This window comes from Mustela putorius, unplaced genomic scaffold, assembly GCF_011764305.1.
Source record: "Mustela putorius furo isolate JIRA1106 unplaced genomic scaffold, ASM1176430v1.1 tig00003859_pilon_pilon_pilon, whole genome shotgun sequence".
NCBI classification, from domain to species: Eukaryota; Metazoa; Chordata; class Mammalia; order Carnivora; family Mustelidae; genus Mustela; species Mustela putorius.
In genome coordinates, this window is record NW_025422011.1 from 29,736,594 (window position 1) to 29,751,675 (window position 15,082).

A 15,082-nucleotide genomic window follows, 5' to 3' on the forward strand; every position below is an offset into this window, starting at 1 on the left:
CATCAATTAAACTCCTAGAACCCTGGTTTCCTCAGTGTTACTCCTTAAACTCTCAATAATGGAACTGCCTTGGCAGCGAGCTCAGTGGAAAGACCATCCAAGAGGCCCTCGGCACACTTGACTCCTGTCTTTGCATTCCCATCACCACGCGGCACGTCCCTAGGATTCCCTCCACGTTTGTTCTTGGCTCTGTCTGCTAACACTCACCATCCCACCGTGCCCTGTACTTCCAACTCCCATTTCCACGGCCAGCTCTGTGAATAGGGGGTTGACTGTTCAATGCCCACCATGATGAACGCCATGCCCAGAACGCTCAACGGGTATTAGCTGACTGGAAGAACAAAGGCCTCCCTTCTTCCAAGAATAATGTGGCAGGGAGGAAGGCAAGTAAATGCAAGAAGATGCAGGTGGCTCTCAGAGCTGAGAGGCTGAGCTGGTTGCTACCCGACCACCCGTTGCTGCCTCCTCCTTGGGTCTGCCCCCCAAGCAGACTGGGCCAAGGCTGAAAGGAGGGGGAGAGTCACCCTTTCTTAGTTTGGAAGAACAAACATAGATACAGCCGTGTGTTTGGGGGGTACACGTATGTATAAAATAATGGTAAACGGTTTCCGCTGAGGAAGACTCTTCAAGTTCCCAAATGAGAAAAAGAGCCCTTCCCGCATCCCATGGGGATTCCCTTCTGGACAGGAGAGCTTTGTTTGTCATGTACAGGGCTTCTGGTCCAGGGCGGTGGGCCCGGGGCGGGGGGTAGGGGTAGGGGCAGCAGGAACCACACGGAGGGTAGAGAAATAGAGCAATCATAACATCGCAGATGGGAACACAAAATCGATGTCTGTAAACTTCTTTTGTACATCATTAATTCGTTAGCGCAGAGAAACCAGAAACAGAGTCAGAACTTGAGCAAACACTGGGGTAGTTGCATCCACATAGAGAGGACGGCACCCTTGGTTAAAAAGCAGGATCTATGAGGTTATCTTAGTCTTCCAACTAACTGCTCAGCCAGTGCAGCTAAAAGCCAGCCACCATCAGCCACACGTGCGAGCGAGCAAGCATGCTGCCCACTGCAGAGGGCCACCAAGTGCTCCTTCCTGGTCACTAGTGCTGTTCCACAGCCAGCCTTGTTGGCATAAAAGAAAAAAAAATTTGGGAGGACTTTGGGAACGATCCCGGTGTCGACTGTTCGGTGCTGTGAAATCACACTTTGTTCTTTAGGTTTAGTACAAAAACAAATTTAATTACTGTACGGGGAAAATCAGAACGTAACAACCACGAAAAAGGTAAGTGGGAAAGGCAATGAACATGGGCTACAAACTCATTTTTATTAAAAAGCAAAGCACTTATGTGCAAACTATAATCCCTCCGTATTTCTAAAATAGGGCATTATGGGGAAAAAAAGTCATTTATGTTTTACTGTAAATCTTGGAAGGGGAGGAAAAAAGGAGAACTTGCATTTTAAAACTCTCAGTGCCTCTGTTTATTCCGGCAAAATATATTTTCAGAGACTGGAAAATCAGACACCCGTAAAGAACAATTAAATTCACATATAAATGGAATTGCAAACATGGATTTCTTTGAGAGCTTTCCCATCTCTAAGATCTTTTTTTTTTAAGGCCTCACCTCAATTTATTTTTTTTTTCCAAGTAACAGAGCCGTACATTTAAAAAACAGTATTGAGCAATATGGAAGAAATCTGGCAGAAAATCCTCTCTGTGTTGAAAGAACACATGAAAAATGACATGAAAAAGACGTGTCTTTCGTTAAGTATTCTTTAAAATAAATGAAGAGCATAAAATAACTTCTCACTATTCTTTTAAAGTAATTTCATGGTAACTACTCTGGAAGTTGATTCTTATTTTATTTATTTGCTATTGCTACAATAACTTGGTGTCTCTGGACTTTTCTTCCCCGCTCTCGTAGCCCAGGGCTGTTTGGTGGACATGTGAAGGTTAAAAAAAAATCGTGTTTCTGTGCTGAAAAGTTATCAAGACCAGCTCTCTGCTGCATTTGCATTGTTATTAGGGACACACACACACACACACACACACACACACTGAGCTTAATGTGAGGCTAGTACAGAAAGAGAGATTAGACACAAAAGAAATGTAAACAGCTCTCACATGCGAGGAAACTAGGTTACGAGAATCCCAGCACCAGGCATTCACCAGTCACCATGGAAAACAGGAAGTGAGATGCATAGCAACCACAAGCCAAAAAGCAGGAAAGCGCATACCTTTAGCTTGGAATGAAAATCACGAGATTTCCTTCTGGCAAGAACCTGAATGTGACTAGACACCTGCAGGGTAGGGGAAGGGAGGAAAACAAAGGAAAAGCCTGTAACCATGGAGATGAAAAGCCCCCTACAACTGGGCAAGCCAGACGTACCTTAATGGCGGCTTGAATTTCTCGAACTTTCTTTCTTGCTAAGACCTGTATATGACTAGACACCTACATTGTTCGGGTTTATGAGGGGAAACAAAACAAAACAAAACAAAACAAAAAAAGGAAATCAAATATAAAATCGCTACTCCTTGGGAGGGTTCTGGGGTGGGGGGTGGGGGGGGGAGGTTATTTGCATCTCAACAAAGCTCTGCAGTTAGGAGTACACAGTCCCAGCCAGACACCAAGCCCCCAGCGCTGTTCTAAGCTTTTCAGACTGGGTCATCACTGCAGTGACTTGATTCAGGATGAAAGTTAGGCTGCTCCTAGTTTTCTCACCAGGGAGAAATCACGGGCTCGGGATGAGAGGGGGAGAGTGGAGTTGTTTTCTTTATGAAATTTAAAAGGTGGGGCTAGAGGTAAATGAAAATATTTATAGCTTCTCAGTATCAGGAGGGAAAATCCCTTCTTCTCAATTTAGAAGAGACTATCCATAAATTAGCACATTCTGCAGAATCAAAAAGCTGAAGCTGTCGGTTATATTCTGATCTCATTAAGAGCTCTGGATTCTGTAGCAAATGTTAAAATAATACTGACATGTAAATTAGATCTCAAAGAGAAATGGAAAGACCCAGTTAGCAGAGCAATTTTTTTTTTCCCCTTATAAATATCTTTAATCCTTCCACTCTTCTGGATATTGACTGGGCGCCAAGTGGATTTGCATATTATTACAAAGCGAAAAGTGTGAATACAGCCAGCCAGCCATCCTGTTAAAAATCTGGGTTGAAAACCACACGATTTGCTGAACAACAAATTCACATTGGAGAGGTATCACCAACGGCTGCCTAAAAACATCCCCAGGACGCCGGGGTGTGGAAAGCCAGCCAAGCCCAGCTTCTGAAACACAACGATTCCACTGGGTAAACAAATTTGCATCTCTTTCAGCAGGACTTGGTTAAATTTAGAAGAGTCCCCCAGTGAAGGGCTTGGGCCCATGACCAGAGCTCCTAGACTAGCAGACAGCTCAGGCCCAAGGCTTTCAGCATGTTGGGAATTAGATCTATCTGTTTCAGAAATTCAGAATCTTCCATTTAAAAGTTCAGCGACTCAGACTGAGAAAGGTGGTTATTTTATTTCAAATACTCTGCTGACTCTAAAAACAGGATTTAGGGTAATAAAAGATCCTTTTATCTTTCAGTTTCAATGATTTTTTTTTCCCAATTTGTTTTTTGTTGTTGTTGTTGTTATTGTTGTTTTTAAGTACAGAGAAGCAGGAACTCCCCCATCTCTTCACCCCTCCATCCGGCTCCTGCTTTCACTTGTTCTCATCCGAGTTCTGTTCTCACGTGATTCTCTGACTTGCTGAGGGCCTCTGTCCACTGCTGGGGAGGGGGGTGGGGGTGGGGGGACATCCACTGAACAGACAATGCCCCTGCCTCTGTGCACTGGCAGGAGGCCACAGCCCTCTGTGCTGACTCAGCAGCCAGGCTCCTGGCGGGGGCACATGGAAGCATTCCTGGGGAAAAGCTCTCCCCGCTGTAAACACTCATGAAAACAACTCATCATGGAGCAGAGAACTGGAATCTGCTGCTCACACTTAGCGAGACCACAGCTGAGCTCGCCTTTTGGTACGATGATCTCTTTTTAAAAAAATCCATGCCAGATAGATCCGCATAGGTCAACGTCCAAAAGTAATTTTGTTCTGTTAACAACTCACCCGTGAGGCTCGTCTGATTCCACCCACCCCGGCCCCTCTTCCTTCCTTTCTTTTTCTGTTTTTCGTTAAACCCGAATTTCTCATCCATTCCAGTTCTGAACTGGGTCGGGGGGTCTGGGCTGCTTTCCATCAGAAGGAACAAGGAGAGCCAGAGCCCTGACAAAGGGCAGAGCAAAATTCCTGACACTGCTCTGCCCAAAGGTTCACTTTTAAGTTGTAACTTCATTTCCGTCACAGCAGCTACTGACCAAAGGCCATAAGCGTGAGAAGCAACCGGTCACTGAGCGCGCACCGTTCAGTATTATGTTCGGGCCAAGACTCAGAGCTGCTGGGGTTACTGTTCCATGGAAATGATGACTCACGGGTAATGGTTCCAGGATTTTACAATGCGCAAAATCTCCAAGTTTCACGACCTCCGAGCATACAGTAGCGCCCGCAGCTGTCGCGGTGTTTACAGATGCGCAGTTCGGGAAAGAACTGGAGGTATTAAAATATGGTAAAGGAGCAGTGTCTACACTGTCCTTGGAGGAGACGCTTTCCCAGATATGTGAGACCACACAGTGAGGGGTCACTGAAATGATGAACAGTGAAAACTGAGCCAATGGAAAACACCTACAACACTGATGTCCTTACAGGGGACTCCAACTGGGGGCTCCTAGGAGCCAAAGCACAGACAGCCACTGCAGCCAAAATGCCTTGTTGGGGCCATTCGCTGACATGCACAGTGTCCAGGCTGGTTAGTTTACCTGTTTCCTGGTCCTCGTCTTGCCTGTCCTGAGTTTGATGTATCTGGCTATCAATTCATTCCTACCTGAAAGAAAGAAGAATTTACAATAAGATGGGTTACCTTAAACACACACACACACACACACACACACAAATGAAAACAAAAAACAGCCTCTGAAAGCTAAAAAAAAAAGAATTTAGAATCAGGACTCCTTAAGTGGGAGCTGCACACCTATTAATGCTAGAAAAAGAAAACAGTACAATTGTCTGCAACAATACTTACTAGGGGAAATTTAGCATGAAGGGCATTTAATGATGAACTAGGATTAACAACTGAAGACAGAAATGTGTCTCTTGGTTTCTTTACAGGCTCATACCTAAAGGGGTGCTCAACTTGTACGAGCAACTGGTGAGGGGGCCACAAACCCACAAACCCGTTTCCGTCCTAAGTGTTCATGCCTGGTCCTCCTCACCCAGCCTTCTAGTTACCTCCCGTTAGAGCCAGCAGAACCACTGGGGAATGAACTGCTCCTACCAGGGAAGGAGACACTCCCCAGAGGTTGTCACTGTGCTAGTAACTAACTACACACAAGGTCATGTTCATGAAAGAGAAAAAGAAAAAAAAATGACTTAACCTCCTCAAAATTTCATAACCTGTAGGGGAAACAATATGAGCCTACCCGGCCAGGAGATGGGAAGGACAAAGAAATCACCTGACTTTGAAGAACTGTACAATGTGATGGGAAAAGACAGCCCCGGAGCTAAGTGGGGATGGGTACGACTGATACCACATGAGCTTTGGGGCTCGCTGTAGGGTTTGTCTCTGCTCTCCAACGACCCAGACAAAGCTGCATACCTGAAGATGGCAAGAGCTTTGTTTCTGCCCCGAAGCCTCCCCAGCACGCAGCACACTGCTGGGCACTCAGAAAGAGCAAATGAAGATATAACACAGCCTCTGGTCCAAGGGAAGGACCACACTCCCCCAAATCTCCCCTGGCAGAACCAGTGGCATTACTGATGACCGACCCAAGAGTATGGAAATCTCGCCTGATGATTCTCAAGATTCCCTCAGCACTGCCTAGATGGTTCCCGTCATCAAGGCTCTGCCTGCCTGCCTGTGGTAGGACCACTCTGCCTACTTGTGATCTCTCTCTGTCTATCAAATAAATAAATAAAAATATTAAAAAAAAAAAAAAAAAGGACAGGATCACAACGGGAAGGCAGAAGAATCATGGACTCCTGGCGCTGGGAAGTGCCTCAACGTCATCCACTCCCACTAGTAGAAGCCTCAATTCTTAGAAGCCTAACCAAGCACTTCTAGAATTATGGAAGCAGTTCATTTTACCTTAAAACATTTTTAAGGGGAAAAAAAAGGACGCTTCTTATTTGGGGCTTCTTCTTATAACTTTCATCCCCCAGATTCTTTCTTTTTTAAAAGATTTTATTTAATTATTAGAGAGAGAGCGAGGGTGGGAACACAAGGAGGGGGAGTGGGAGAGGGAAAAGCAGGCTTCCTGCTGAATGGGGAGCCTGATGCAGGGCTCTATCCCAGGAGCCTGGGATCATGACCTGAGCTGAAGGCAGATGCTAAACCGACTGAGCAACCCTCTCCTTGTTCCTCTTAACAAGAACAAGGCTCTGCACATGACTGACTTTCAGATATTAATGACAGCTTTCAGGTCTTCCTGGAGTTGTACTCAGGCCAAACCTCCTCTGTTTCTGTTACCTGTGACAGCTTTGGAACACTACCATATCCATCCAGGGAACCATCCTTTGTCTAGTTTCTTCTCATAGCCTCTCAGAGCCCAGAACTACAGTGGTGTTCCTCCTATGACAAGTCCATAGCAGAAGTCTATCACCTCCCTCATCCTAAATACTCTACCTCTGTTAATGTGACCTAACGCTGCATTTGATTTTGGGGAACCACAATCAACTGTCAAATTCGTATCATTTGAACTCGTAAATGTCTTTTTCATATAGACTACTCCTCTGATAGATCCTACCTCTGTGCCCAGTATTTTCATGCATAGCTGGGATTTTTCTGATCCAAATACAGAACCTTACACTTATTTCCACTTCATTTCATCCCGTTAGATTAAGCCTATCATTGCAGCCTGTCAGGATCCTCTCAGATCCTGATGCTTGTCTGAACTTACCCTTTCAGCACAGGAAAAGGACCTCTAAATTCAGGTTAAAGAACTGCTTCTCCAAGCATTCTCTCTCAAACTTCTGAGAACTACCAATATCCCCTCTAGTGTCATTGGGGTCTACTTCTCCATCTCTCAGATGGTTGTACAGATTTTGCAATTTGTCTCAAAGGCTCGCCGACAGCCGAGCCCAGCCAGGAGTACCTAATTACCAGAAGCCAGACCTGAACGACAACGTCTGCAGACTAGCCAAGCACCCTCCAGCTCAGGGCCTCCCTGTGCGTCCTGTTCAGGGCTGTCTGAGTGGCCAGCACGAAATAAATCCAGGGTTCTGCATTACACGCAATTTCATTTGAACCTTATCCAGATGGCAAAAACGTCCCCTGCCCACCTACTCTTTCTCTGTGATAAGAAGACAAGGTTGTGTGATGTGTGTGACACATAACTGTAACTGATTGCTTAGAGCCCCTGAATGAATGGTGAGATCAACACCCAGGACAGCCACGTGCAACTGCGCACACCCTGGGGTCTATGCATATGACACCCCTTGGGATTAATGTCAAGGCAAACTCTAATTAAAGCACTTCCGAAAATTACTACAACTACAGCATGCCCTCACCCGGCACCTGTCACGTGCTGAGCACGAGATCACAACCACCATTTCACTGTAACTTGCCGTGACTCTCCTTGCCCATTCTTAACCTTTCAAGACCCTGTTCCTTCTTCCATACCACATCTGAAACCACGAAGGGTAATTAACTTGGGGTTTCCGTGTTTCTCGCCTCAGTGCGGAAATCCGCTGATTCGCATTTTAAATTCAAACTCAACTAACTCTCAGCATCTACCTGTCTGAACAAGTGTTTGTTCATCACTTTAGTTCATGTGAATTTTCTAATCACCATGAGGGTGGCTTCATGTACAGAAATGCTATTTGGGCTTACTGGGTTTTTAAAAATGTGTATTTTATTCATTTACTTAAAAAACAAGTTTAAACACCCTAGCTCATCCTTAAGTTTTAAGCTTGACTTCTATAACTTTTATAATCACTTTCTTTTATGTTTTTTTTTCCCCTAAGATTTATTTATTTATTTAAAAGAGAAAGAGAATGTGTGTGTGAGCATTACGGGGGGGAGGGGGGTGTAAAGGGGTAGAGGGAGAGAGTGAATCTCAAGCAGACTCCACGCTGAGCGAGGAGTCAGATACGGGAATCGATTTCAGGACCCTGAGCGGAAATCAAGAGTCAGACCGAGCCGCCCAGGTGCCTCTATAATCCTATCAAAGGACCATTCAAATAATGTTTGGTCCATCTTACAAAGCCATTAAACTCCTTTAAACATTTAAAATTACATATTTAATTTAGAATACATTTAATTCTTTTAATTATTAGAATTATTTGACCTAACTTCTTTTTTTTTAAATTTTATTTATTTGACAGACAGAGATCACAAGTAGGCAGAGAGGCAGAGAGAGAGAGGAGGAAGCAGGCTCCCTGCTGAGCAGAGAGCCCGATGCGGGACTCGATCCCGGGACCTCGAGATCATGACCTGAGCCGAAGGCAGTGGCTTAACCCACTGAGCCACCCAGGTGCCCCTTGACCTAACTTCTAAAACCCTTCCTTAAACAACTCTTAGAAACCTAATAAATTATCTTCAGCACTCTAATACTGCTTATGAATCTAGTAAGACTTCAACCTTCCCAAAAATCAAGTCTAAATCAGCTACTTGATTTCCCATTTTAATTTGGAAAAACAGGCTAACCTGTTGCATGGGCCAAATTATTTTAAATAATTACTTGAAACATCAAATATGTCTAGATCCTCTAAGTCAAATATTAACACTATGACTTTGCTTCTATTAAAAACTTCTATTTTCAATTCTTAATCTTCCCAGAATTAAAATACGCCTACCCATTATGGAAACAAGTATGGCATTCCAAATGATTTAGGACTATCTTCTTGGCATTTGGGGTTGTCCATATTTTGGGGAAATCAACTAGGTTCTGAATGGATTTTTGTCAGTGACCTTGACAGAACATTCTGAGTCCAATTTCTGTGTATTTCTATAGCACGGCTTCTCATATGGGGTGAATCCACATAGTCCAGAGCCCCGGAATTGAACTGTGGTCCTACAGTGCAGAAGTCCTTTACCAAGGACTGGTAGCTCAGGGCACCAGTTATCACTGATATAACTCAACTGGTAGCCCTGGATCCGCACAGCATTGTCTTTTCTTATAACCATGACCAGAGTGCTGGGTATTAGAAGTATTAACCCTAAAATTCCTTACTCTCTCTTCTAAAACACACACACACAGAGGCGCCTGGGTGGCTCAGTACTTCTGCATCCGACTCTTGGTTTCGGCTCAGGTTGTGATCTCAGGATCCTGAGAACTGAGCCTTGCATCTGGCTTTTGTGCTCAGCCTGGAGTCAGCTTGGGACTCACTCTCGCTCTTCCTCTGCCCCTCCCCGGCTCATGCTCTCATGCTCTCTAAAATAAATAAGTAAAATCTTTACAAAATAAAACACGCACATAGAGAGTGGGGCTTGATCCAGTCAACTTTATATTACAAACGTGACTTTCAGCAAAGGTAACTAAAAAGTTAGGTATGACTTTCCAAACTAATTCTACTGTCAAGTGGGGACCAGGTTCTTTATCCCTTACGTGATGCCTGCCTGGTGCATCAGGGATATAAAGAGAAGATCCCTGCTTGTCCACAGGGAGGTCACTGCCCAACACAGAGCTAAAAGAGCAAACCAGCTCTCCAGGTCCCACCACCACGACTGCCACGAAAGAGGACCTGATAACACACACACGTTACTGGCCACAAGTAACTGAGAAAGTCTAGAAAGTCTTCTTCCCCCAAAGTCCTGAACATAACCTAGGCCCTGAAGAACTGATGGCATTTTCTCCAACATTTTATTATGAAAAATTTCAGACATAACGTAAGTTTCTTTACAGAAAGAATTCCACAGTGCACACTCCAGACCCACCTCCTGGATCCTACCATTCACTTTGTCTATACGCACTAGGACACATCCTTCCCTTCTTCTACCCATCTGCCAAGCTGTCTCATTTTACTGTTGCTGTTGCGTTCCATCTCGCTGTGGTAGTCACAGGCACAGGGACACTCAGACTTAGGTATGCATATCACTCACTAAAGCAGTCAGGCAGATTTTGACAGGCAGCACAGAGGGGTATGAGTGGAAGGCCATTCTAGACAAAAGAGCAGCCCTTCCTTACACATACGAGCAGGAATCTGGCACCTGCTGACCTGCAGGATCCCGTGACTGCTGCACACTACCTTTCTGAGCCCACGAGTTTCCAGATTCTATGGTTGGCATGCACACGTGCACTCTTTCTTACTTCTCTATACATACTTGGAACAACCTATAGAGCTGAGTGCCAATGCCACGGTCCATCACCAAGTGTCATTACACTACGGCTTCCCTGTGGCATCAAATGGCCTTTGGAAACACATATCCTGATGCTTCTTTCTGTCTGAGGCTCTGCAGCTGCGGCCACTCTGGCTGTTCCCATAGGCAGGAGGCAGAAGCAAAGACAGACAGAGCCCCCTTAATGCTTCTACACTGGGATCCGTACCCTGGCACTGCAACCCAGCTTTCATTTCATCTCCTTCTCTTAAAGAACTTAGCACTGTTGGAAATGAGCCACCACGGCTTCTCCTGCATTCTGGATTGCCATGAAACCTCCCGCTAAAGGGAGAGGGAGACCCCGACAAGGGGAAGGCGCAGAGTTTGCACTGGGCTTGCCTCGCCTACAGGGAAGCCTGGTTAGCGCTGTTGTGGCCTGGGTGTGTGATGGGATGTGGCCTCAAGGTCATGTTTGAGGCACAGCAAATGCAGGGTCTGTGGCTAGAAATTGTAGCCCAGAGACTCAGGGCTTTCAGAGAGTAAGAGCCACTTTGTAATTGAATGGAGGCAGGGAGCCACAAAGGAAGAAGTAACAACTGGAACCTCCTCTTCCTGGCCGTAGCCCAATGCAGAGGCAAAGTCAGGCCAGGGAAGGGCTGAACAGCCCTGGGGGCGGGGGAAGCTCTCACTGATTGATGCACACTGGGCCTCCCTTGGCTGTGAGGGATACCTGTCGGTGCCTCCCATCTTTTAACCATGTAAAGAATGAGAATCAGAAAGAAAGCTCAAACTTCTCTTGATTGCTAGAACAAAGCTGCATCAAATAGGGACGGATGCCCTGGCTGTAACCTTCCGGTCTTCCACATACCCTCCTGAACCCCGACTCAGCCCAAGGGCCCTGTCAGACCACCAGAAGCTTCCCTGGTAACCCCTTGGGCTTTCTGAGCTTCGTACCTGCCCGCACAACTGCTTTCGTGTCCCATATCGCTCCAGGTCATTTCTGCACACCTTCCAAATGTCTTGTCCTTCAGGAGCCTTTGAGAAGGAAGGGGCCTCCCCTTTCCATAAACATCCCCAGCCTCTGACTTGGGCTGATTTGATGCTGGCTTACATCCTTCCCACCTTATACGCTATCATTTCGGTACATGTCACAGCTCCAACCAGACGACGGAATCACGGAGAATAAGGACCAATTACATTCATGTTTCCTTTTTCTCCCTTCCAGGCAGCTCAATGTTTGTGGCACAAGTCACTGGCAGGGGCAGAAGGAGGGTTCCTCCTTCCCTATAATCCAGTTTGACACTGGATCATCGACATAAAGTGAGAACAGAAAAGGAAAAGATGACCCTGTGAAAAGAAGCAAAGAAGATGCCTTCCTCCAGGTGAGAACACCGCCGGGACACGGCTCTGTCCTCCAACACAGCAGCAGCACCCAACAGAAAGAACGGTTACAGAGTACTTTCTCAGCACGGTTCTCTAGGTGGTGGTCAAATACTCTCTGGCCATCAGTGCTTTTTTTCTTTTAATCAGCTGAGCTTCATTTAAAGGAAAAAATATCTTGAATGATGAAAGCCAACAGTGAAAAGCACAATGTGTGAGGGGGACAATGTGTGAGCCAAGCGTCGTCAGCCAGAGAGGAGTCAACAGAGCAGGGATGTTTAATGACCCTGTCCTGCCCCATATATAGGGAGTTTGTATCGCTGGAGCCCACCAGAGGGGGCAGCAGAGAGTACGAAATCACCAGGAAGGAGCTGGTAATTCCCCTTTTCTCCGACCCAGCTGCCACTGTACATGCAAGAATGGGGGCCAGGAGGAGGAGAGGGGGAGGTCTACCAAAGCTCATCTGTCACCCTCTAGTCAGACAAGGGACAACACCTACAAGATCACAAGCAACATGCCAGAAGCAGGAGGGCATGAAGATGCCATTTCGCTTCAAGGAACCTACACCGGAGAAAGACTGACCTGTAAGAATGGGGTCCAGTCACCGTGTCCTTCCCCAGGCCTGCGTCCCAGGGGCCACGTCCTGCTTCTCTGACTGCTCACATGATAAATGCCTGCCGCTCCCACTTCCAGACAGCAAGTCCCACAGGAGCATGGAGCACACACTGGGTTTTGTTCACCACTGTATACCCCCCGGGTCAAGAGCACAGCAGGCCCTCGGGAAATACAAGCTGAGGAATGCATGACCCAATGACAGGGATGGAGACCAGAGTGGGTGGGACAGGGGTACAAAAGCTAAGAGTGGGAATAAAGGGGGATTCACCCCCACCCAACAGCCAAAAAGAAAAGAAAAGCACCTGAATCAACCCCAGGGCCCTGCCTATGAGGAAGTTCAGACACCAGTGTCTCAGTTAATCCCTGATATAAATCACTGACCAGGGACACCTGGGTGGCTCAGTGGGTTAAGCCTCTGCCTTTGGCTCAGGTCATGATCCAAGGGTCCTGGGATCGAGCCCCACATCAGGCTCTCCGCTCGGCAGGGATAGCGTATAAATCACAAATAAATAAATTTAAAATCTTAAAAAAAAAAAAAAAATCACTGCCCAAAAAATCGGCACCCATATGGAAAATCACCAGAAAGGGGCCAGACAACCTGTTCTGGGTCATTAGGAGCTGGTACTTGATGTTCCCAATCTAAAGGTTTACAGAATGGACTGGTGTCCTTCAGGAGGTGAACACCAGCCGGTCCCCTAAAAGAACCTGCGTCTGCGTTCATCCAGGAGCTCAAAGGACTAGCTTTATAAGAAAGAATATGCAGAGGAAGGCTGTGTTAATTCTGGTTCGTTGGAACTTCTCCCTCACATTCCTTCAGGATTCATGGTCATAATGAAAACCCTGCTTCGGGGCGTTCCCATCGGCCAACGGCAGCTGATAACGTGATAGGGCATGGGTCCCATAAAACACTGCATGTTCCTTCATCTGAGCAGGACGGCTTACAAATCCCACATCCACTGGAATGGTAGTCCACGACCCTAGACTACCAGGGTCAAAAAGAGACAAGCAAGTAAACCTGTCCAATGCTTCACATGAGATACAATCCTGCTATGCTGGAGAGAAATTCTTTTTGTTGTCATTGCTTCTAAGAGGAAAATAAATATGAATGAAGTCAGTTTTTCGAACGGTTTGTTCTCTAGGAAGCGGTAAGAGATGCTAGAGCATCACTTTTTTACTTCTCTAATGGGTAACTTCACGGGCCTTGATTATTTTATGCCTCTGGCTGTTGTTCTTTGCAGTCCCTCCTATACACAGCCACCGACAGAGCATAGCCTGGCTTAGCCACTCTACTGCCCCATGACCTTCAACGGCCCACTGCCCTCGGTCTAAAGGTCAACCTGCTTTAGCATGGTATTCAATGCTGTCCCAACACCTGGCCCGAAAGCTCTGTTTTCATGCCATACCTCATCCATCGTCACCTGAATCCATCTTACCACCATCAAAATGCATGTGGGGCTTTCAGTCCCCCAAACTATCCTGCCATCCTGAGGTTTTGCTCAGAGTTGCAGTATCTCTTATGACAACCAGGTAAAATCCTTCTAGACCCAGGAAAAAGGGTCTAGAACCCCACGAACCCCACTCCCCCCACTTAAACATGTACGAGACAGGGAGCAGGTGAAGAAGAATGACAGCTAGGGAGCCTGGAGCCCACCTCACAGACCAGTGGTTGTCAGAGAAACCACAACATGACAAAGCAAACTGACCGTAGAAGCCAAGGCGAGTTACAAACGAATCGTTTAGCATGGCTTGGCTCTGAAAGGAGCAGAGACTCACCCTTCTGCCCCGCTCTGCCTGCACTGTGGCTCTGGTGCGACTTCCTTGTGTAACTGACTGTGAGCTCCTTAAAGGTAGGGTGTTTGTCTTCAGCGTCTTTGTATTCTGTACACACAAGGTATGTATGGGATTTAATGGAACCTATGCTTCCTGCTCCCTAAACAACACCCCCCACCCAGGCTCTCGGGGAAGTTTTCGTTCCCTTTTGGGCATTTGCCTTTTCTTTTACACCCACATCTGATTATGTTGCTTTCTTGCATCATTAGATCGCTGGCCACTGTAAGAAAAACACACACTTCTTCGTCCAGTACCTAGGCCTAACAGTCCATTCCTGTAGAGGGCTCCTCCATTCTGGTACAAGAAGCTTCACAGAGTTCCCACGTCCTTGTCATGCTTTTCCATACCCCCATGCCTCTGTACAGACCGTATGTCCTTAAATGTCCTTTCCCTTCTCCTTTGCGTACAAAATCCCCTCATCCCTGTAAGCCCCAACTCAAATATTTCCTCCCAGAAGTCTTCTGGGAGCCAACCAAACAGAGTTAGTCATCTTCTCCTTTGTATCCTTGTGTACCCAGCTTATACCGGGGGGGGAGGGGGGGATTCATCCCCCATTGAGAACTGTGTCTACTCCATGGAAATAAATATCTAGTTCTAACTGTACACCAGGCATCTATTAAGGAGGTACTCAATAAATGCTTTCAACAATGAACTGATGAGTGAGCTCTCCTATACACAGGAAAAATGATCTAGAAAAAGATCAGACACAGCGGTCAACACCGGCAGTATCACCTGAAAACTGTAAGCCATTCTACAGTTAAGGCCAACTTCGGGGACAGGCAGAACAATTATCCAGACTTTCGTTCTGCTCTCGTAACTTGGCACCAGGGAGACCAACCCTCCTCACCCCCTTTTACCCGCGCTGACCTCCACATGCCACAGGCCTATGGACCTGGTCCAAAAAAAAGCTAATCTCAACGTCA

The 15,082-nt window shown here is 46.4% G+C and overlaps 1 protein-coding gene across 18 annotated transcripts in view; it reads right to left on the bottom strand.

The window, feature by feature from the left end:
• The window catches only part of TEAD1 (TEA domain transcription factor 1), a 261,179-nt gene that overhangs the window by 72,171 nt on the left and 173,926 nt on the right, over positions 1-15,082 (bottom strand). For 7 of the 18 annotated variants that reach the window (XM_045065803.1, XM_045065798.1, XM_045065806.1 and 4 more), the window contains 3 exons: positions 4,840-4,904; positions 2,383-2,445; positions 2,231-2,293 (listed from right to left, as the gene is read on the bottom strand). In XM_045065803.1, coding sequence (XP_044921738.1) covers positions 2,231-2,293; positions 2,383-2,445; positions 4,840-4,904 — 191 coding nt within the window. The remainder of the gene's footprint in view (positions 1-2,230; positions 2,294-2,382; positions 2,446-4,839; positions 4,905-15,082) is intronic. The other 11 variants (XM_045065807.1, XM_045065805.1, XM_045065801.1 and 8 more) reach the window with 3 other exon arrangements.